Genomic DNA, 25,177 nt, shown 5'->3' on the forward strand with positions numbered 1-25,177 from the left:
CAATCAGAGAAATGATTCAGCAGTAGCATTACAGCTTGGATTTGACACAATCATTCGCTGCACACAGTCTGCCCGGGATGATCTCACACACACATACACACACACACACACACACACACACACACACACAAACAATCACTGATATTTATTCGGATTTGTTAATCATTTGATTCACCCACAATCGTTTTCATCGTTTCAGCAGGAAACATGATGTTTAGAGAATAATAACTCTATCTCTTGTATCTCTACAACATTTCTTTGATGCCAAGAAGCTGAGGAAGAAATCTAGTTTAAAAATAAAAATCTCAGCTGGAGTTGCAGATCCTTAGTTTCTCTGACTAAGTGAAGCTGGATTGAAGCTAACGTTACCCAACATATGTTGATGCAGAACCACGTTTGACATGCTGTGGATGAGTGTATTGTCACAAAATGTTTTCCTCCTATCGCTTTCCATAAAACAAAAACACTAATGCGTTGATCGTCACCCCTCGACAAAGTCTGAGTACTTCATCGTCGCGGTAATGTGAAACTGAGCATTCTGAGTTTGGAGTTTCGACCCAGCTGATCACACCGTACAGCTGTTGTCACCGACATCTTTCTGCTTTTCTTCTTCTTGACAAATGACTTTGAATGACTGCAGGAGTATCTAACAGGGGTTTGAGTCGTTGGCATGTTAAAAAAGGAGAAGGGAAGTGAGGAATGTGTTGGTTTCTAAGCAAAAACTCGGTGCTGCTTGAGAACAGCGTGACTCTGTGTGTGTGTGTGTGTGTGTGTGTGTGTGTGTGTGTGCATCTCTAGCATTTCTCCTTCTCCGTGGACATCCTCCCATCATGCCATGCTTCTCTGGTGCTCCTCAGGGCCTTGGTTCTTTTGGGGTCCACCACCACGTAGTCCACACGTGTACGCGCGCCCCGTGCACACTCCTCGCCCGCTGCTGTCTGCTCGCTGCCACCACCCCCGACGCCACCGCCTCCACCTTCTGCCGTGCTGCGTTTCTGGTTGTGGTAAAGTGTATTTTTATCACTTGGTATATTCATTTATCGAAGCAAGCATTGAAGAAAAGAATTGTGCAATGAAGATGACAATGACAAAGCTATGTGTCACACATCTCACAAAAAACATCAGAGGAAATCAGTGAACAATAAGTAGGTCTTTTTAGTACTTAACCCTCGTGTCTTCCCGTCAAAATCAACACTTTTGTTGACGCTTTTAATCAATGTTTTTAACTTTTTTTTTTTACGTTTTTGGCCCTTTTTGTCACTTTTGACGCTTTTTAAAAAAAATAAAATCTCGCTTTTTTGACGTTTTCAACACTAATGGCGGTTTTCCACTGCGTGGTATCTACTCGACTCGCCTCGAATCGCCTCTACTCGCCTTTTTTGGTTTTCCATTACAAAAAAAAGTCCCTGGGACCCGCTACCAGGTACTTTTTTTAGTACTGCCTCAGTCGAGGTTCCAAGCGAGCCAAGGCGATACCAAAAGGTGACGTGCAAGCCTGCAGACTGCTGGTTGGTCGGAGAGAATCGTCACTTGTCACTGAGTTTGTAGCAAAAAAGAGTGCGGAGAGTGTGTCCAGAACAAACGGGACATGTAACACTAACTTATTAACTTTAGTTTCACAGTTATTTTTGGATTTTACTGTCATTAAACCTCGTTTATGAGAAATGATACCTATTTTTTGCATTAGAAAAGCAGAAATTAGGAGTTATTTAGACTATAATTAAAGGAAAGTATGTTGATAGAGAATAACAGACTGGAATATGTCAACTTTTAATCAAGACTATTTCAAAACCACTTCAACTTGTTTTTCAAATGCTATAAAATTGAATAAGGCACCCCCAAATTAGAAAAAGTAGAGGTACAAACTTGCCAAAGAGCGTTGTGTGGAATCAATCATGTTATTTTGAGTAGTCCATTTGACCGGAGGACAACATTAAAAACGTTAAAACGTTAAAAATGTGAAGAAAGTGTTGATTTTATGGGAAGAAACGGTCTCAACTTGGCTCCCTCTGGTGGATCACCTCCCACCAGACATCAATGATCATTTCTAACTCAAATGACCAATCATTGGAAGATTATAACCAAAACAATCAAAAGGACCTACATGCAAACATGGCTGCACAATATATAACAGTATTTTAAATACTACACAATACTTTTGTGACTTGTGCGACCATCGCAGAGAGGAGAGCGAGCGGTGTCACCTGTCTTGTTGGAGTGGATCGCCCAGTGTGGAGGTCCAGGTCCAGGTACTCCACCTGTTTGTCGCCTCTGGCTCGCCGTAGCAACGGGCTGCTGACTCCGCCCTCTGAGGCCCGGTGCAGCATGAGCCTCAGAGACTGTCCACACACAGTCACAAACACACACACACGCACACACACACACACACACACACACACACACACGCACACACACAATATTTAGTTAAGCATAGCCATCATTAAAAGGAGACGGTAGAGAAAGAGGAGGAAGGAAGGAAGAAAGAAAGAAAGGAAAGAAGCAAATGAATGGGGAAAAAACTGGGCCGAAATGAATTAGATCAGAAGGGAAGGAGGAAAGGAAGTAAGGAGGCATGAAAGGAAATATGATGGATAGGAAGAAGGCTGTAAAAAAGGAAGGAAGGAAGGTAGGTAGGTAGGTAGGTAGGTAGGAAGGAAGGAAGGAAGGAAGGAAGGAAGGAAGGAAGGAAGGAAAACAAAGTAGGCTTTTACTGGCTCGCCGGCGCTTAAACTGAGGTTGGAAGCTGTCGTCATGGCGACGTAACTGTCATCAGTGTCATCGGAGTCGGAGGAGGGGGACGAGCTGTGAGCAGAGGGTGGCCTGGTGGTCCGATGAGTGGACGGACTGTTGAGACACACACACACACACACACACACACACACACACACACACACACACACACACACACACACACACACACCACACACACACACACACAATTAACTTAATGAATACATTTTATGTATTAGTTGATTTTGCTTTTAGAACGTTACTTTCACCAACAACTCTGACAAACATTGTCTGGCTCCGTCTGTAGAGCTTCAACGATTAGTCAATTAATTGACTAGTTGATCAATACCAAATGAAACCCTTTTAGATAATCAATTAAGTTATCATTAAGTAAAGAATCCAAACAGTCTGCTTCTCCTTGTCTTTAGCTTTATAGTAACTTTCATATTCTGGGTTCTGGACCAAAGCCTCTGGTCTTTTTAAGCATTAGAAACTGTGAAGGTCATAAGAGACTAACTGGAACATTAATCGATTATCTAGAGCCTTAAACTAATATGTATGAATTAACCAATGACAAAAATATATTACTAAATCAAGGTTTTCTTTATATTGTTAATTACTAATACAATCTATGAATTCCTTTTTTCATCATTTCACATAACATTGTAGATTATATAATAGTCAGTGTTCATGTCTCATTCTTTTCTGAGTTTAGCAGCTTGGGTAAAGTTTTTCTTCTATACAGGCTCTACTGCTTCTGGTTTAATCTCTTAATCTCTCTGCTGTTAATCTGTATTACCAAACTACGGAGCCCCCCTCCCCCCCCCCATCTAAGAAACACCGTGCACACATAATACATATCTCAAATACTTATCTTTTAACAGTAAGTGCTGTAGTAAGACTAGGAGGAGACAAGTTATAATTGAGGTCAGTTTGGAGACACTACCTTATTTAATCATTACATTATTAGATATTTTGGTGTTGGTGCTGTAGTTTACAGACGGTCCCTAAACACATCGCCTGTTACAAGAGACCAATCTTACTTCTCCAGGTTGGAGGATGGCTTGTTTTGATAAAAATGTGTTTGTAGCTCATTGTTAACCTTACTATGTTAGGAAAGATGCATCATTTGTGATTTAATATCATTTTGCTATAAAGTAATTAATCCCAGAAGTTTGAATCTGTGAATATCTTTCCTACTTTGCTCGTGTTTATTAAAACGAGGGAACATATTTGTATTCTGTGCGCACAATTTAGTTTTTCTTCCCTCAGCTGGGGGGGGGGGGGGGGTTTCCGTACTGTACATCTTCTATTAAATCTGTTTATCAGTTACAGCTTGCAGTGCTCTGCCAGCACCACAGGGGGGCAGCAGAGATATTATTTTACAGGTATCATATTATAACTGCTCAGATATTAACACATCAAACCTCTCTGGCTGGGTGGTAGACATGAAATTAAAGTGAATTATAGTTTTCTGTTGATGCAGCAATAAAACATCACACACACACACACACACACACACACCACCACACACACACACACACACACACACACACACACACACACACCACACACACACACACACACACACTTACTCTCGTGTGAAGGTTCGAGTGACAGGTGAGCGAACAGGGGGCGGGACTTCCTGCCAATCCTGCTGCATTGAAGTGTGTCCAGTGGAGTGGTTTCCCTGGAGGGGGAGAGGAGAGAGGAGAGGGAGAGAGAGATGAGAGAGAGAGATAGAGAGAGAGAGATAGACAGAGAAGAGAGAGAGAGAGATAGATAGAGAGAGAGAGGAGAGAGAGAGAGAGTGAGAGAGAGAGAGAGGAGATAGAGAGAGATAGAGAGAGAGGAGAGAGAGAGAGATAGAGAGAGAGAAAGAGAGATAGATAGATAGAGAGAGAGAGATAGAGAGAGAGATAGAGAGAGAGATAGAGATAGAGAGAGATAGAGATAGAGAGAGATAGAGAGAGATAGAGAGAGAGAGAGAGAGAGAGAGAGAGAGAGAGAGAGATTTTTTAAGAACATGAGGATGTTTTACGCAAAATAGAGAAAAGTAAAACATAAACTAGTGGAGCATACTGTGTGTTCATTGCTGCCATCTCACCCACAAATAAAGAACAACGGAACAAAAAACAAAAGTACGCTATTTCCAGTTTGGTAGATCAGGGGATTTGTAAGGGAAGAGATTAGAGGGCCTGATGTCTGGAATCTCAAAAAATAAAATACTAATAAAGCTTTTCATGTTTGAAAATGAAAAGTTTTTACTACTGTAACTAACAGCAGCAGCGTTTGGACGCAGCTCCCTAACTGGGAACCTTTACTAATAATTAATGTAAGTTTCTATTCTACAGCTTTATGTATGTGTGTGTGTGTGTTGCTGTCAGGTCATTGTGTTGCAGCCTTGTCGAGCAAAGTGGAAGAAGGTGAATAATTAAAACTAAAAAGAGGCGTGAGAGAAGTGGAACGAGTGATACGAGAAGTGACAAAAAGGGAGAGACTCGGGGAGGGAATATGAAGAGAGAAAAGTGAGAGCCACCGACAGAGAAGAAACAGTCAGCTAATTCGGGAACAGAAATCCCAGACATTTCAGATGTTAACTGAAAAAGCGGTGACAGAAATGTGTTTTACAGAGTCAGAGAGAATCCAGTGAAGGGGACTGAGCAGAAACGGGAATTATTTCTGTGTTAACAAAAAAGTTAACTGGAATTAGTGATGGGCGAGGCATTGTTTGATGCATTTATTAACTAAAAGAGTCAAAGACCAATCCCCTATCATGTTATTGGAATGTATTAGCTCGTCTTCAAGTTTAAACTTTCTGAAACCGCATCTCACATGCTCTATGAAGGAATGACGTTTGCACGGTTGCTCCAGCTGCTGATCAGGACTGATGACATGTGGTTGGAAAGCTCTAAATCAAGCTTATATTGTCAAAGTGCTATTACCAAGAAGAATCTGTTAAAGTGTCCATATTGTGAAAAAAACACATTTTCTTCAATTTGGGTTTTTATTGTGTCTCTGGTGCTTTCACCATTATCTTCTAAACTAGGGTGAACTACAGAAGTCTCCCAGCTAATCCGGCCTTGTACTGCCCAAAGTTGGAGAAAGAGTTATCTAGCTGATGTGATCTTACCTAGCTACTGAGCATGTGCGACTCCCAACAAAGATAGTAAAGAAGTGAGATGTCTCACTCTGTAGGTAAAACAGAGACCTAAACACACAGGGTGAAAACAGGATCTGCAGCAATACGCACTACAACAAAAATATGGTGTTTTTTGAAAATGAAACCATGGAAACCTATTCTGGTACAACCTCAAATTACAATTATAAACCTGAAAATGAGCAGAATATAGGCGCTTTAAGTAGGGGAGACCGGGCTTGGTTGTCACACTGTTTTACTCTTGTGTGAGTTGCTCATCATTAAAACGTCTTTCAGTAGTCTTTCCTACATTAAATGAAAGCTTAAGGTCTTCCCTTGAAATTAGTATCCCACCGCCATCGCAGGGTAATAAACATCACAAAGCATCTCCTCACCTTAATGTTTTGTGTGTGTTCCACAAAACAAGAAGGATGACAGGATAATACCAGTGGCCTCTAGTGTAGCTGTTAGAAGCAGTGTGACAACCAATCCCTCTCCCCTAATAAGTAATCTGTTAAAGAGGTGATGCTGATTCCAGTTTCAGTTTGTGTCGTGTGCTGGGTCCTCAGCCCAGATAGTAGTTGGTACCTCTTGTCCTGTGCGTCGACTCTCCAGCAGTCTGGACGTCCGTTCTCTCTGCAGGCTGACCGCCACTGACTCCTGCAGTGATTCACAACATCAGAAAGCATTGAACATGCTGCTCCAATCAATGGGAACGCATTCTGTTAGCCTGCAGAATTTACGTTTGATTTTGTAAATGTGCAGTATTTTATATAGCGTTTTTCTAGTCTTAACGACTACTCAAAGCTCTTTTCCATAGTAGAGGAACATTCAGCCATTCACACACATTCATACACCGTGGCCGAGGTTGCCACCTGCGCATCAGATAAACACTGACACACATTCACACTCCGATGGCGCAGCATCGGGGGCAACTCGGGGTTCAGTGTCTTGCCCAAGGAAACCTCAACATAGGACTGCAGGGCCAGGAATTGAACCACCAACCTTCCAATTGGCAGGCAACCACTCTTCCACTGAGCCACAGCCACCAACCAGAACAACAAAAATGTCTTCATAAAGTGATTAATTCCTTCTTTGGGTTAGACAGATATAGCCTGAATTCCAATGTAATTTAATTAAAGGTATTGGTGTGCTGCAGCTTGCTGACTTTCTCACTGAAATTTGAAATTTGTTAAACTTCTAATCACTGAAAGCTTTCTTGTAATCATATCATGTAATCTTTTTATGTCACAGTTCTGATATGTTTGACAGAGACAGTGAAAGGATTAAATATCACATTTCCGTGACGGGCTGCCCCTCACCTCTGCGTTGTGGTTTCAGGTTGCGGTGGATGGGAGGGGGCATGGCCTTCACCTCAGGGTTCATGGTGTTTCTCTTGAGCGGCGGGGTGCCGGGAGTGGCGGGAGTCAGCGGGGAATTACGAAAACCCAGGTGGGCGGGTGGGGGGACTTGCCTTCCCAGGGAGGCTAGGTCGTCTGTGGCAGGGGTGGGATGGACGGGAAGGGAAGGGGGGATGGGGGTCATGGGGACATAGTTGGCATCCTGGAGCTGGACAGAGGAGTCAGAGGGAGGAAGTGGATGCACCCTGGAACATGTGAAGAAGAAGTAGAAATTGGAAAAAAGAAAGAAGAAACTTAGGACCTACTTCTTTCAAAATAGATGCCAGGAAAGTCCAGGGATCAATAAGGGATTCTATATTACTGTTCCATAAAGGAAGTGTATATGTCTTTAATGCTGTGATAGGCAGAAAATTCCATAATAATGTAATAACTTTAAAATAAAAATCTTTCAGCATATTGTAATTCAAATGGGCTGAAAGAAAAACAGACTTCTGCACCTCTCTTGGCTCTGTTTTCAGGCTTTAGATAATCTAGCCGTGGCAGAAGACTTCGGCCAATCACAGGTCATTTCAGAGTGAGAGCGAGCGTTACTATTGGCTGTTCTGTGGATGCATTAACAGTGTGACAAAAAGGGGAGAGGGAGAACTGCTAAAAGAGGTTTAAGTCTACTTTTTTGTGTATTTGACCCACTTCTTTAGAGGTTTAAATCTTGAAAGAAGTTTCTCCACTAGTTCATGAAGGTGCGAACGGTTCTCTGTTGGACTCCTGAGGATCTTAAAGACATTTTCAGTGTTCGTCAAGGATGTTTGAATGAGTTCAAGGAGCCCATGTTTGGGTTGTTAGGTTTTTTTAGGGACCTCTTCGGTGGTTTCAGTGTTATTTAGAGGTATACACTTTGAAATAGTTTCATTCACATTTCATTAACATGTAGCTTCTCTCCTAGGTGTCATTGTCAGGACTCTTACATAGTCTACATATTTACAAAAATAAACATATTGTTTGTATTGTTTTAAAAAGACAACACAAAAATGCTTTTTTTTAAGTTTAGAAAGTACAGTCTTTTAAAACCAAATCATTAGATGAACACGTGTTTATCATATCACGTATCTTGAGACCGACCTTGGTGCGACAGGAGGCTCAGTGGTGGCGGCGCTCATGGGAACATAGTTTTCATCCACATCATCATCCTCAGAGCAAACACTCCCCAGAGGTACCATGCCTTTATTAAACTGAGAGAGAGAGAGAGAGAGAGAGATAGAGAGAAAAAGAGAAAGAGAGAGAGAGAGATTAAAAAAGATGCACACACACACACAAAGATCCCAGTTTTAAATATCTGTACATTATTATATCTAATTGTACTGCCTTTACATTTCTACAGAGATAGATAGATAGATAGATAGATAGATAGATAGATAGATAGATAGATAGATAGATAGATAGATAGATAGATAGATAGATTTTGAAATGATACAGATAGAAAATGATTGAATGTAAAATAGGGGTTGACAGAACATCTGTTGTATTTTGCTCTTGAGGTTTAAAAAGTTTAAACTCACAAAGTAGCTGTTGAAGCTCTCGCTGAACTCAAACATGCTTGCTCGGTCGGACAGAGACCGAGGGATGTAAAAAGAGTCACAACCTGAAAAACAAAGAAGTATATAAACTAAAAAAAACATAAACCACATGAAGCTCAGAGCACTGAAAAAAGGATACTAGATCAACATTTTGGGGAAAGATGCTTATTTTGCTGAGAGTTAGAAGATTGATTCTGAAAGTGGTTTCCATCTTTTCATCTTATTCTTGGCAAGAAAGCAAGTTCATTTCCCAAAATGTCAATTTATTCCTTTAAATGTTACACAAGAAGACCTGCACATGCAGCATATTACCCACTATGACGGTGTGCAAATCAAATGCAACCTATTGGCGGAACATTTGTGCAGCTTCAAGACCTATTGCTGACAGAGTGGAAACAGAGCTTGACGAGATCTGAATGTAGATGGACAAAAGGAGCTTATACTAAGAAAGCAAATATTTTTGCAGAAAGCATCATGTCCGAGCATGTAGAGAGATGTATGTATACAGAGACTGTTGTCCTGATTATTCTCTGAGGCGGCTTTGTCTCCATCATGAAAGAACATTGGAGAATCTGGCTGAAAAAATGTCTTTGTGGTGTTGTGGGGCAAAGTTCATGTCTCATTAATGAAACAAACAGGCACACATTGTCTCAGCTGTGAGGATATAATCCATCAACGCTGCCAGTTCTGCACAATAAAGCCGCTTGATCTCCTCTGAGGTGCCAGGTTTAAAACGCTCCGCTGGCAGAAAGTGACGATGGAGCTCTCCACAGAACAATACATACAGTATTTCCACAATACTACTGATTCATACATACCAAAACAACGATTTTTGTCAGGGGATATGGGACTTCAAATTCATCAGATGGAGCCTAACACGCCTCCACACCAAAGCCAGATGTACTCAGAGGCAAATGCTCAGCAATATATGAGCCGTTACAAATTTTTAGGTAAGAATATGTTAGGTTTATGCGTATATGTGACAGCTTGTTGTGGAGTTTTTCTACTCACTAGTGGCACAAGTGTGAATTTAGGAGAAATGTATAGACTCAGGTAAACAAAGTGTGGTAAAATAAACATCAAAATGTGTATATTGGATGTTATTTGTCTGATAAAACACATTTCTTTAGAAGCAAAATAGCCCCAAATCTCAAAATAATGTTTTTGCCTGTAGCTTCTTCCCATAAATTGGCACAGTGGTACACAACTCGCATGAATACAACTCTCCCTGAATCAAATTCCTCTTTCTCTTTATATAAAAGGAAATAATCAGCAGACAGACTGCAGTCTTCTAACCTGTGTGTGCGTGTCCTGACGTAGTGATAGTGTTGCTCCTCGGCAGCCCTCCCTCCAGATATCCATCCCTCCTCTCTGGCTCCGAGGTGGATCGGGGGAGCGTGGCTGACCTGGTGCCCACACCTAAGCCCTCTCCCTGGGATGGTATGGTGTGAGGCTTGGGCGGGCGTGGAGGAGCAGTCGGGGTGGAGGCATGGAGCTCCGCCTGGGTTATGGAGTCGACACTTGGGGTAGAACATCGGCGGTGATGGAGTCGTGATTGCAGGGCAGATGCCGGACGAGGGATCTGGTAACCACTGGTGGTGTTTGAGTTTGTATTCGGATGCACTGCAGAGTGTGTGTCATCGCTGAGAGGTATCACAACGGGTCGAAGGTGGATGTCCAGGGAGTGCTTCCTAGGATGGGGAGACGGGTGACAACGAGTTTTATTGGCTCGTCTCTGCAGGTCAGATGTCATGCTGGCATCCAGAGACTGGCTGAAAGGGCCCGTCATGGAGGCGACGGTCCAAGGGGCTGCCCTGAAGCCCGAGGAAGAGGAGGAGGAGGAGGATGGAAGTGGGAGGCCATTAGGAAGGAGGGAAGGAGAGGAGGAGGAAGAAGAGGAGGAGGAGTTGTTGGAGGGAGGAGGGTAGAGGCTGTCGTTGTAGTCGGTTTCAAGAGAGGTGGAGGAACCTAAAGGAGCCCTGGAGACAGACAGAGAGAGAGACAGAGAGTTCCATCAGGATTTCAGTCCACCAAAAATACAGTAAACAATTCTCAATGTAATCGTTGTCATGTAATGATTGTATCGTTTTACGGTATCTTGTACTGAACTGTATTAAAGCTATAGTACGTAGTTTCTGTCGCCCCCCAATGAGGAATTCTAAGTAACGACAACAAAATTGTCAACGCGTCTACATGATGCAAGCCTTCCGTGATTGTGCACAGCCCCCACCACTCTTCCACGCAGCTGCTCGTAGCCAAGGAGGACACGGAGCATTAAAAAAATGTGATGGACTCTTCAGAAGAGGTCATCATCTTCACTCTAGATTCTGCGTGCGAAGGTCGCCGGATGACACCAGTTTCTAAACAAAGCCCTATCGAGAAATACATAGAGAGTTGTGTGGACCTGATAGTGTTAATTAGCTTTGTAGCAACTCATTTGACAATGGCTTGAATGTAACGGACATTCATTAATATCAAAATTACCCACTAAAGTTTTATTAGTAGTGTTTTTATGTAGTATTTTAAGGTACCTGGCTGTGACACCTAAGTTTTCCCCCCTTGGATTACTAAAATCATCTATCTATCTATCTATCTATCTATCTATCTATCTATCTATCTATCTATCTATCTATCTATCTATCTATCCATCCATCCATCCATCCATCCATCCATCCATCCATCCATCCATCCATCCATCTATCTATCTATCTATCCATCCATCTATCTATCTATCTATGTATCTATCTATCTATCCATCCATCTATCTAGAAATCTAAGTTGCTGTTGCAGTTTTCAATTCAGTTTTTTCGTGCCAGACCTCAGCACATAACAACCAAACCTATCTGGTTTCCTTCAAATGACATAACTACAGCTCTCAAAGATATGCCAACCGCTCGAGAGTTGAGTGTTGCCAGCACTCAGCACTATAACTATAACTATAAAAGCAACCAGGCAATGAGGGGATTTGTTGGGTTTGAGACCTTATCAAAGTCAAAGTCAAGTCAAGTTTATTTATCCACGCCTGGGAATTCATTCCATTTACCGTTATAAAAGTTATAAAGTGGGGACATCACCTCCAAGAAAAGGATACATCACTTCTCAACTAGTGAGATATATACATGTATATATATGCTGCATATATATTTTTTATATATTTTAGAGAGGGGGAACGGCATGCAAGGGCCGCAAGTTGGACTCAAACCCGAGAGGAGAAAACGTGCGTCGAGGAGTAAACCTCTATATACGTGCCTCTACCAACTGGGCTAACCCGGCACCGGATAGAAATATTTTGAAATGAGGAGGAGGAAAATAAGCCTGATGGTGCTGTTTTAACGACTTGTCCCATGAAAGTTTGTGAAATCCGTGGGTGTGATCCTGACTAAGATAAACTCTAATCCCCTCCCTGAGAATCAACACGTCTGAACCTGTAACTCTGACTGTTAGTCCTGGAAGAATTACCTGCAGCTGGGTTTCTGTAGTCGGATAAAAACCTTCAAGTCACAAACTGTTTTGCTGACCTATACATTTATCATTTTATTGGTTTGTCTTGTATTACTCAAGTTATTATTACTTATTATTAAGTCATTATGACTTTTGTTGGAGATTTAGAAGCTGGTCACGTGAGATCAGAGATTAGGGCAGAAATAAAATACACTATATGTCCTCAAGACTTTTGCATGGTGGAGTTGTTTGAGGACCAATAAGGTGTATGATGTTTGAAGATTTACTCTCTAAGTGCTCATTTTATGCTTTTTGGTTGTTTCCCTTTCCTTTATTGTGTTATATATCTTTTTTGTGCACGTTATAAGTTTAAGTGAAAAAGCCTAACCTCCCCCCTCCACAAAGTGATTTACCATCTCCAACAGAAACCACTGTTCACAAACTACTCCAAACAGCTCTGTTGGACTCCAGCCTTTACTTTTTAAGCATAATATGAGCGCTTTAATCAGCTCTGAATGGTACATTAAAGTGTAGTATTTTGGGTTCTCTCGATACATTTTTTTTGTTCTTTTTTCCAGGATTGATGTGTGTATACCCTGAAACTTTTCTAATCATGTATAAATAGACTGAAAACAGAAACTAACTGTCTTATTTCCTGTATTTCGCTGTGTGTGTGTGTGGTGTGTGTGTGTGTGTATGTGTGTGAGTGTGTGTGTTACCTGATGTGACTCTGGCAGTGTGATAACCACAGGTAGTCTTCTTCTGCATTTCCATCGTGCTCCAGGTTTCGTCACACTCACCGGGTCATAGGGGGGTGGGACTGACCCTGTTACCATGGTGACTGAGGCAGTGGACACTGGTCGGGGTCATTGCTGTCATGGAGGACGAGCCAGACACAGGAAGTTTCGCCAGGACTGTAGAAAAAAATGTCACTCAAATTAAAAAAGGAAAAACTTACGAGAAACTCTTCCAAGTTCCTGTGTCTCCCTGCAGGGCATTGTGGGTATTGGAGTGTGACATAAGATAAACCTGAATGGCAATATTTTCTTTTGAGCTCAACCTATCAACATGGGTTTATGCAGATTTTGCAGGTCCGAGTTGGTGGTGGTGTTGGACTGTACTGCATTATAACTGAAATGGGTTTGGAATGAATTCCCAGGCGTGGAAAAAACATGAATATCAACATAACAGCACAATGCTTCAAAACACAAATCACTCCATCTCTGCATAAAAGGAAATTACAGTTGCATTTAGAAAATCGCCTTAAGAAAAGAGTCTTATTCTTGTTGCTAAAATTAGTCTAAACTGTCAACACAAAACCAAAGACAACGTTCAAATGACTGCAAAAGACAATGCTGTTGTCATACATAAAACCATCTTATCTGATATTATAATATATTTCACATCTGAGTCACTGACGTCCTGAGGACATTTATGGTCATCTATTCTCTCTGCATGTTCTCTCTCTTCTCTCCTCCCACCAGTTATCACACTGACTCAGCCATAACCCACACGGCAAAACAAGAAAGGTGCTGCCTATCTATCCATCTATCTATCTATCTATCTATCTATCTATCTATCTATCTATCTATCTATCTATCTATCTATCTATCTATCTATCTATCTATCTATTTATTTATCCATCTACCCATCTACCCACCCATCCATTCATCCATCCATCCATCTATCCATCCATCCACCTACCTACCTACCTACCTACCAACCATCCATCCATCCACCCACCCACCAAACCACCCACCCACCCATCCATCTACCTACCTACCAACCATCCATCCACCCATCCACCCATCCACCCACCCATCCATCCATCCATCCGTCTTCCCTCCCTCTCTCTGTCCTACCATCATCAGTGGGGTTGAAGCCACAGAGCAGGCAGATGGAGGACACCCAGCGGTTCATGTCCTCCTCAGACTCGGCCACCAGGTACCAGGTCCTCTCCTCCGTCCTCAGGTCGAAGACAAAGCTCCTCTCCAGCTCCTTCTTCGTGAACGTCAGGCCGGCATCCACCTGACGGAGAGGGGGAAACAGAGATGGATAGGAGACAGGTGAAGAGTGTTTGCCATCTCTAAAACACACAAATGAACTACTCATCAAAATCAATAACTCATTTAAAGATTCTGCAGCAATAATATTTAGTTAGCATTAAACACAGAAACTTTAGCCTTAAAGGACACTTAATTATCACTCTACATATTTCTTTAGTTTGTGCAGTAGAGCATACTCATTTTCATAAATGCATACACAAAACAAATATATTTTAAAAAACAAGCCCCCCATTTAAAGAGAATCTCGTCCCAATAACAGTGATCAACAAATTGAATAAAAGTATTTGTTAAAATAAAAAAGTAATAATTGCAATAAAAAGTACATTTTTGGCTCATCAGGCCAAGCAGCTAGACTTCCCCTAACCTTTCCTCCAGCATGGCTTGTTTACCTGTTCACACAGGTTCAGGTTGATGGCCCTGATGGGCCGGCGGGACTGCTGGTTCTTGAAGTACTGCAGGACGTCGGGCTCCCCACTCAGCCGACCGCTTCGCAGCACGAACCAACGGCGCTTCCAAGCCTGGAGACAGCGAGAGACAGCTATTATAACACGACGTGGGAAGAAATGATTGAATGGTTTAGTCTTTTTTATTTGTATGACAACAAAACAAAAATATCATCTGTGCACAAAAAAACCTTCAACCTTTAAGAAACTATTCACCTACCCAGGCTAAAAAATATTAATTAGAATTACTGCAATGCCCTGCAACACATTCTTATGAACAGGTTTGCATGATATTGTATGAAAACCTATGCATTAACCCCCTAATCCTGCCCCCCACAGTGCATAGTTTCTTTCTCCCCCATGAGGAATTCTAAATAATGACAACAACACTGTGGGCGTATCCACATGATACAAGCCTTCCGTGATGGTGCTTCACCCCCCCCCCCCTTCTCCACATAGTTACTAGTAGCCAAGGAGGACACGCAGGATTAAAAAACACGACGGACTCTTCAGAAGAGGTCATTATCTTCATTGAGTTTCGGACGACACAATCATCTGACCGTAGCCATACTGAGAAAGACAGAGCGAGTTGTGTGGAGATGATAGACTTAATTAGCCTTGTGGCAACTTATGTGGCAATGGCTTGAATGTAACAGGCGTTCATTAATATCAAATAGTTACGCACTAAAGCGTTCATGATACTGAACTCCTGGCAATTGCTCCTGGTCTTCTTCACCACTGTTTTGGAAGAAGGAAATGGCGTAAGATACAGTTGAACTAGATTTAAAAGTGAGTTGTCTTTGAGTAGACATAAGATTTTAAATAGTGAGAGAAGTTTGAAAGAGAGAGAGTTGTGTGCAGTCTTAACTATTAGCTTTGTAGCAACTCATTTGGCAATGGCTCGAATGTAACGGACGATCATTATTATGAAAAAAACATCATGCACTAAAGCTTTAAATTTGGCCAAAGAAAAGGTTGCTGTGATCCGGGCACAGGGCACCGTCAGGCTGCAATCCTTTCAGTTAAGTTAAGCCGACCAGAGGTGACCGTCATGCGGCAATGGCGTGTCTGAAGTGTTAAGTTTAGGCACCAAAAAGAGTCGTTGAGATTATAAAAAAGCTTGTGGTTTGGCTTAAAACACCACTCCCCTTAAGTAGTATTCCCAGGGCACTAACACATATTTGCTGAGTGAAAGTCTTGTATTTTCCCCTTAACAGGAACTCCATTACTACTCCACCTCCCTATGAGGATCTTCGCACTCTTATACAGAGACAGTCAATGTGGTGCATACAGCAATAAGTGTGTTGAACACATGTGAATTATAGTGTATTACTTTTTGTAGTTATATGTTTAAATGGTTCATGAGAACAGCCTGTGTCCTGATAGAATCCCCACCCACTTGCACAAGACTAAAAGTTTAAGAGCCACTCCACCCTCCAACCCAAAGGTGTTTATAATGCTTTTAAATGACCCTTTAGACTAGAGGTAGGGTTCTACAAACTAACTCTGGTGTCTCTCTCCCGTGTCAGAAGTTTTACACTTCAGTGCAAATGAATGTCAACACACATTACGCACACACACACACACAAGTTGCTTCTCTCAGGTTCTTGTTGTCATGCGCTCAGCGATACAGTATGGGTAGAGTCCATCTCCCATGAGCGATCCACTCATATTTCAGACATGACTCACTTGCACGTGTTTTAGTAAGTGTGTTTGTGTGTGTGTGTTTGTGCGTGTGTGTGTTTGAGGGGTAAGTGTAAGTGTGTGGGTAGTGTGAGCGAAAGACACATCATGATCATTTAAACGTGTGAAGCAGAGCATGAGCAAGGACTTTAATTTAAGAACAGCATGTGCGCACACACACACACACACACACACACACACACACACACACACACACACACGATGATCTCAGTGTTTTTGTTTCAGCGTTTAAAAAAATCAGATTATTTAGTCTTCATAACTATTATCTGAAGGATACAGGTTTGATAAAGAGTGACTTGAAACAAATTGTTGAGCTGGGTACTTGTGTGTGTGCAACCCAGTCTCACGGCAGTTTGTGAAAAGGTCCCAAACGCGTTTTTTTTGTGATGGTCAGCATGTTTTTTTATGTATTTCATTGAGAAGAATCTTTTGTGACCACAGCCCGATTCTCAATGAGAAGATGACGTAGCATTAACCGCGCCGTTGTTGTTCCGGGTCCCGTTAGGGTTTTTCCTAAACCCAACCCGTCCCGCTGTATACAGCTGGGCAATGGTTGGTATTCTAAAAAACGTGCTGACCGTCACGAAAAAAAAGAGATAAATGTGTGTGTACATGAATCAAATAGATTAAATTACCTGATCATTTCACCATTTCTGCCGTGAGACTGTGTTGGGGTGTGTGTGGTGTGTGTGTGTGTGTTTGCCAGTAAGTTTCCATAAGTCCAACATATCCATCCCTTCCAATGTTTAATAATATTTCTCAACAAAACCAACGTGACTCCAAAGGCATGCCTCTGAGTTTGTGTGTGTGTGTGTGTGTGTGATCAAAGTGCACCGCAATTGAACACTGTAGTGCACGTTTCCCACCTCTTTCTCTCAGGCAGGAAGAGGAAGTAGCTGAAGAGGAAATGCCACAAGGAGATGGCAGTAGATGAGTGTGTGTGTGTGTGTGTGTGTGTGTGTGTATGTGTGTGTGTATCTTTTGTCTGCCCCCCCTCACTCAGTCATCTTTAGGCCGCTGAACAAATAAAAGCAGCAGGGCATCAGCAGCAAGGATGAAAATAGTTTTGTATGACTAATGTGCATAAACGGGAAAATGTAAAACCCACAAAGAATATAAATTGTGTGTAGTGCTCACCTCCCTCACCTCTGTGGTCCCAGAAAGTGTTTTTGAACAGAGTTCAACAGAAGCCCAACGGTAAAAAAAATGGTTATAAAATGTCTAAAAATTGCAATCAATTTCCAACATTTTCAAACAATTATTATTAATAAGTGTCCTGAATCCATTTGTAAACAAAGCATGTCCGGACTATCCTTCTGTGAAGGAATTGACTTAAATTGATGACCTTTATAACCTGTTTCAGCTAAATCTAGTTATTGTGTTTTATGAGGGTTATAGTAGTATTATTATAACTTACCATCAGTGACTTCAGGACGTCTCCCGATAAAACAGGATGGACGGAAACTATTTCAAAATAAATGTCTCTAAACAAGTTGGGATTTCTTCATAATTAATCATTTTTTATATTTTTGGGTCTAATATGGCATTAAATGCAGTTTGTTATTACAGCATAATTTAGATGCATGTCTAATTGTGTATACTTAGGATTTATATGTCTTTGTTTAATGTCTGATGAAAAGCATGTTATTTCTAATTTGATCAAACATGACTAATTATGTCTTATTAGTGTACCGTAAATTAAAGTGTGACCCATAAATCCCATGTAATAACATCTCTTCAGGAAGGTCTTTCTAAATATTTTATTTTGGGCCGCTCACTTTACAAATTGCATTTTCTCCGCATTTGTGCTCATTTAGCTGCCTGAATATCAGCAACTTCAAAAATAATGATAATTTCCTTTTCTTTAACACGTTCTCTGATGTCTTCACCCACCTACTCTTTCTGTTTTGTTTCCTCCTTCGGCCCTGACAGGAAGAGGGTACAATGGCTCTAAAATAACACTTCCTCCATCCTTCCTCCAGACCAAAATTAACACCAACCGTCCCAGTGTTCAATTCCTCATTTGCTGACCTGTTCCTCCTCTTCATCTCAGAACTGCGGGCATCTTACACTTTCTATTTTACAGCAGGGTCTGTGAATACTGTGAAGGAATTGAAATTCAATGTTTCTGCAGCTTTCACCTTTGCCTGTGTTAATTTCATTATTATCGCTTGAAACTCCCAAATCAACACTCAGTAACAATCAAACGTGAGGAAATAGTAGTCAAGTGGAAAATTCCCCAACTACTGTGACAAGGTTATATAAAATAAGTTGCTAAATGTTATATTGCATACTTATTATGGGAACATTTTTGAAATTGTGGGCTCTATGTAAATGACAGTGTGGTCTAGACCTACTCTATCTGTATAAGTGTCTTGAGATAACTCTTACAATTTGATATTCATCCGAGGCACGCAAGAGAGTTGTTTAAAAAGCCTTTAATATCTCCTTGGACATAAAGTCATTAAAACATGCCAACGCTTACAGATTTCAAGGCCTTCTTCAGGGCATCATCATGAAGTCAATTGCCCTAATGAAGGTTTAAGATCCAATTAGAGCCCTTGATATAAATAGGAACCGTACACACATACAGTTTTTGACCACACAGCGACACACACACGCACAGCAACACCACGTAAGCATACATAAAAGCAGTAATTTGTCTGGACTGTTAACTTATATCTCATGGAAATAAACAATTACAAATATGACTTGGACTTTCATTGATCAATAAAGGTAAAAATTGCTTCAATTACTCCACAAGTGGAAAGGCACCTCAGGGGCTTGGAGTTTGGGCTTAGCCTCTACAGAAGACCTTAATGTCTTAAACACATAGGCATGTTTTAATGACTTTTTTTAAGCCATGAATTACGAGCGCCTCAGATTCCTTCCACCTTTTAAACTAGTAGGACCCCCAAACTGAAGAGTACCAGAAGGACACTTTCTACACACCCGAGCAGCACTCCATGCAAACTGTGTTGAGACTGAGTGCACTAATGGTTTGATTTATCTTGTGACTCCATACAGGTGTTCCTACCTCCAGGTTGGGAACCACTGAATCACTTCATTGCAAAGGAAAACTGTACCGATCAAAGTTCATCCACAAAGTCTGTGAGCTGTGGTGGTTGTTGTCAAACAGACACTTTGGGTATTAATTTCCATTTCTTTTCACAATTTGAAGGTACAGTACTTGTACTCGACGGAGGCCAAAGTGACCAGTTCTAATGAACCATCATTTTCCTTTTGTCTATGACAATCACGTTAGCACGCTCTTTGTAGAGCCTTGGTGTTCCACAAATACACTGTGGTTAAAACACAGGGCAGTTATCCAAGCTGTGACAGGACACAGTCTCTATCACCTTCATAGATACAGCTTCCCTTCAACTAACTAACTGTGTGTGTGGGCGTTTAAACCTTCTAAATCTTTAGGGAGGCCTCCTCCCAACTAGGCCCAGCTGAGAGCGATTAGTTTTTACAAAACACACACACACACACACACACACACACACACACACACACCACACACACACACACACACACACACACACACACACACACACACACACACACACACACACACACACACACACAAAAGGGAGTGTATGTATGATGAGGTATGCTCCACAAGCTCTGGCCCAATACTTGGTCTGCTGTGGTCATTATATGCTGCTCCGAGTGTGTGTGGTGTGTGTGTGTGTGTGGTGTGTGTGTGCGCGTGTGTGTGTGTTGACAGTAAACACACAGCTGGCCAGATGTGTGTGTGTGTGTGTGTGTGTGTGTGTACACATGTGCTGTGTTTACCATCACAGCTGAATGTACACACAGTGTAAACAATGGGCTCTCTCGCCTCTTCTTTTTACCTTTGATGTCAACTAACAATGGTTGTGGGTAATGGAGTCCACATAATTAAAGAGGTCATCATTTTGTCAGAGAGAGAACTCACTTGATCCATGTAAAAGGTTTCTGTTTCAGATCAGCAAGATACCGACTGCTCTTTCACACTGTGGTAGTAAGGGGAAGTGCTCTCTTCTTCTCTCAAACAACAACTTTTCTTGCGCCCCATTTATTCCGCCTTGACCCTTTTCTTACCACAGACACAGGCATCCAGAAAGTGACCAAGAAAGCAGGAAGAGAAAGTAAATGAATAAAAAGTGAAAGCAACAAAAGTATACTGGAAAAAAGACAACAGAGTAATGGAAAGAAATAATGCTTAAGGGAAAAATATGTAGAGGAGAGATGAGATTAGCTCATCTCACGAGGCATGCCAGACATGCAGAGTGTGCGCGTGTGTGTGTGTGTGTGTGTGTGTGTGTGTGTGTGTGTGTGTGTGTGTGTGTGTGTGTGTGTGTGTGTGGTTTACTGGAAAGCAAGGCGACAAATAAGCTAGGAAAAAATCTATTTTTCTATCTATCCATCGATCTAATTGGAATCAGTTGTGCCATTTTGTTGATTCATTCAGGAAAAACCAAACTGCAGCTGAAGATTATACTTTAACTCCTAAAAATGAACATTTAAGTCAAATATTCAACATGTTTACATGGGACACAACATACAAATAAAGCTAAACATTGTGTAAATGTATCAAAGTATCTGGTACATATAGGCAGGCTGTCAGTTTTTAGTATTTGAAAGATGTAAAGTAAGATTTTCTTTTTAGCCAGTTAGAAACAGGTGTTTCTGTTGGCAACGGCTAAAGGAAAGCTATGTGGATATGCAGTATTTTACCAAACAGAAGCATGCATAGCAAATGTCTCTTTCTAGTAAGCAACTCCTAAATTATTTAGTATTTCCATAACATTGTCACCTTCACCTTCCATGTATTTAAAAATACAATTGTCAGGTTTCCATCAAACATAAACATGTATGAACAAAGTCTCTTTTTTAGCTGAGTTTCTGCTTCTAATTTGCAGATACGAGTTGCTTAAGTGCCGCTTTTCATGTATTCCTCCAAATACATATAAGACGTCAGTTCACTGCATTTATCTATTCGTCTCTTTTTACTCCAGAAAGCCTGCATGCTAGCTATGCTATTTATGTGTTGTGTGCTTTAATTTAGTAAAAACCAAAACATTTAAGTGAATCAAACAGATAAGAAATACATGTTATGATACACAAAAGTAAACCTAAAACATGAATTAATTACTGTAGCAGCAGACAGCTTTTTCTGCTGAATGTTTTATCCATTTATGATTCAAACTTTTGAAAAAATGACGTGCTAGTAAGAAAGAGCTAATCTTCAGGTGTTTAAGTCAACATCTGAAAAAAAACACTATAAAACAAGGCAACAGATACTTTCTACATTTTTTTAAACGTATTCTGAGATATTTGTTTTTGCTAAAAGCTGAACATAAAAGTGAAATACTCACATAGCGGCGGAGCTTCTTCTCTGGTGGTGACTTTCTGAGCCAGCCCTCGCACACCACCTCCCCTGCTGCACTCATCCTGGGGCCAGCAGAACTCCACTCAAACACAGCTTCCAATTAGTCAATCAATCGCTTCTAACCAGATGTCAAAACTGACTTCCAATAGGACAGTTAGGATTCCAAGCACTCAATCAGACTAAATCAATCAAGTGTGAAATCAGTCAATTAAGGCATCAAATGAGCGAGACCTTTCTCAGGTTTTCGATCAGGTTGATCAGACTTGAAATCACTCGATCAGGCTTCCAGTCAGACCTGAAAGCAGTTGATCTGGCTTCAAATCAGTCACAAAGGCTTTCGATCGTCCAACCGGTCCAATGATCTTGAAATCAGTGGATCAGACTTCTAATTATTTGAATGCTGCTGTAATCAATGAACTTGGTTGATTGATCCACAACTCCAGCAGTTTCCATCCACTCGTGAAGGAGTTGCTAGTCCTTCCACGGCTGAGTCACACCTCCTCCTGAGAGGGTTTCTACTTTCCAGCAGAGTCGCTCTTCCTTCCCTTTCTCTTTCTATGTCTCTCTCTCTGGTTTCTGTGATAACCAAACACTGTGGCGTAGCTCAGACATTCCTTCTTTCCTCTCCTCCCACTTTTCCCTCCTCTTCCCTTCTCACTCCTCCCCTTCTGCCCCTGCTCAGGATAACAGGAAACTCCCCCTGTGGATCTGGATGTGTACAGTATGTGCGGTTATGGAAAAATGTTCCCAGATATCTAACATAGGGGTAGTTTGGGTCTTTTGAAGTAGGGTTGAATGCGGTACTTATTTATCATAAGTCTGTGTATTACAGTTTGAAGAAGCAGATAGCTTTGGTTTTATCGCTCTGCTCAAAGCCACCTGACTCATTTGACAAAAAGTGTAATTTTACCTCGAAGAACACAGGCGTTTCTGAAAGTGGAGTAGAAGTAGTAGTTTATGAAAAACAAGTATTGTGTACTGTCTGAAGCTGAGACTACTGTTGACTTCCATAAAGTTGAGGCACTCACAAGAGTAAGATTAAAGGAAGGATGGGCAAAAGTGGTGCAGCATCTCAGGATTTTAGACCTTGATATGGCTCAAGCTTCAGAAAAGCTGGATCCTGCATTTCCCACCATTCAGTTCAATAGAAAAAAAGAGCCATGGAAGACAGTATAGTTAACACAGAATGAGTGGTACACTTAAATAGTGTTAAGTGACAGCTCTTCTGTTGGGAATATTTGTATTTTTCAAATATTGACTTAAGTTATGATTGGATGATGAATGATGGCAGATCATGAAATTAGATTTCCTGAGATAAATCTACAGATAAATGTTGACATCTTGTGGCCTTTTCTAAGTATTACAAGTTTAATAAAAGGTAGATTTTTTCTCAGTTTGAATAATTGATCAAATGCTTACAACAAAGTGGCAAAATAATAACATATCAGACAGAGAGTGGGATGTTTCATTAGTATCAACGTTAGTTTTCATTATTAACCCTGCTGTTGTGTCAGTGGTTAAAGTTGTAAAAGTTGAGGCCCCCCCGCAAAATGTATCTTGAATTGTCTATTTTACGAGGAGAAGCTTGCAGACAGTCTTGACTTAGCTACATCTGCTGTTCAGGTTTAATTGCTAATGTTAACTAACATGTTAGTTAGCAGTAATTTGCCTGTGTCTATGTTATCTCCTGACATATAGCATACGCTCTCCGTCTTTGTTTATTGGAAATGATTGAGATTTCTCTTGGCACAGCTACCAGAAGACTAACAACTTTCAGACACGTTGCCCACGTCGTCAAGCTCAGTTGGAGGCAGCGCAATAACGCCTAGCCATCGCTGGAAAAGTGTCTATGGAACCAACTCATCAGTTTCCTGTTAACTCTTAACCTCCTGCCGACTCTGCTAACCTCTTGCTAACCTTCTGCAGACTCAGCTAACTGTCTGTGATTAGTTAAGTCTGTAATAATAGCAGGTCAGTCACTTAATGTCTAAACTGGTAACATCAGTCGAACCTGTGAAGATCACGTTGTTGAACAAAATGAACGAAACGGGGAAGTGCTGCAGATCTAGAGTTTTTAATTGAGCTAGACAGAATATTCATATTCCTCATATAAAACAGATAGGTGATCTGTAGCTTACTCATTGTTCTCGGTGAAGTTAGCTGAAAGTGAAGGTAGCCTGCACGGTAAAGTCACCGCACGTCACAATCATCTGAACGTAGCTATACTAAGAAATACAGAGAGAGTTGTGTGGAGCTCATAGTCTTAATTAGCCTTGTAGTAACTTATGTGGCAATGGCTTGAATTAATCAAAGGTTACACACTAAAGCTCCAATGATGGCATTTGCTCTTGGCATTCTTCACCACTGTTTTGGAAGAAGGAAATAGCGTGAGATACAGTTGAACTAGCTTTAAAAGTGAGGTGTCTTATGTGATGGATGGGTGGGTGGGTTGAGGTGTGGGGTACCTTTCATGTTGGTTCATTTCTGCACAACACAGCCATATATTGTTTGTACATATTTGGTTTATTATGTGCTGTAGAAAATGCTACATTGTTTATGGAAAATCAATAAAAATTATTACACAAATAAAAAAGTGAGTTGTCTTTGAGTGCCGTGTAATAGATGTGTTTGATACATTAGAGAAAGAATATGAATCTGATCTTATCACTTTAACAAGCAATACTATTACTGCGTCCATCTCTAAATCAGAGGGGGCACCCAGGGATTTGAACACCTACAGGGGTTTTTCTGCAGGGTATCGTGGCTGCATCTGTTTCCAGCCAGATGTCTGAAGCCGCGGTGTCCTTTTGCCAAATCTTGGCTAGATCCCAGAATGCCGGTGCCATTCAACCCGGTGACTGCTTTTCTTTGTGCCCATTTGACGGCCACATTCTGTTTTCTGATTAATCCTGCACATGTTCAAGTAGCTGATAGGATAACATTTCACTGGAATTATACCTTGTATGAGTTCATATGACAAAAAAAGGATTGATTTTTAATGTGGTCATTTGCATGGCCGTCCAACAACACAATGCAAAGTAATCTTCAAGGCTCACATTTGAATGAGGTCATACAGACAGGTGCTCACATTGATTTGAATAAGCATCAGTCATTGCTTGCATAAAAATACAACACAAGTACATGTTTTCCGCATCAGATGTGTTGATAAGTTTAAAACTCACACCAATACTATATCTGATGTTTGAACTATTTTTACAAGATGTCTGTTTAAAATGTGTTGAAGATATTATAGCTGGGCAAAAATGGTAAATGTAAAGGTGTGTATGCACTAATCAATAATTTATTAACTTAGTGGTTTTTCTAAAAACTCTGACAGAA

The 25,177-nt window shown here is 41.1% G+C and overlaps 1 protein-coding gene and 1 long non-coding RNA gene across 2 annotated transcripts; one reads left to right on the forward strand and one right to left on the reverse strand.

The window, feature by feature from the left end:
* Window positions 1–785: 785 nt before the first annotated feature.
* Window positions 786–22,406, reverse strand: LOC116669527 (GRB2-associated-binding protein 1-like). Its single transcript, XM_032499462.1, is given in 15 exon segments — window positions 786–995; window positions 2,205–2,339; window positions 2,712–2,844; window positions 4,326–4,440; window positions 6,458–6,529; window positions 7,192–7,475; window positions 8,350–8,459; window positions 8,787–8,869; window positions 10,101–10,783; window positions 12,965–13,035; window positions 13,037–13,093; window positions 13,095–13,159; window positions 14,108–14,273; window positions 14,701–14,829; window positions 21,825–22,406. Coding segments are annotated over 15 exon segments (2,379 nt in total). The 5' UTR covers window positions 21,900–22,406; the 3' UTR covers window positions 786–794.
* LOC116669544 (uncharacterized) lies at window positions 15,262–24,148 on the forward strand. The gene is made up of 3 exons (XR_004326798.1): window positions 15,262–15,289; window positions 15,604–15,607; window positions 24,015–24,148. It is a non-coding gene; the product is annotated as an uncharacterized LOC116669544 (long non-coding RNA).
* The last annotated feature ends 1,029 nt before the right edge of the window (window positions 24,149–25,177 follow it).

The sequence above is a fragment of the Etheostoma spectabile genome, chromosome 19 (assembly GCF_008692095.1).
Source record: "Etheostoma spectabile isolate EspeVRDwgs_2016 chromosome 19, UIUC_Espe_1.0, whole genome shotgun sequence".
Classification (NCBI taxonomy): Eukaryota; Metazoa; Chordata; class Actinopteri; order Perciformes; family Percidae; genus Etheostoma; species Etheostoma spectabile.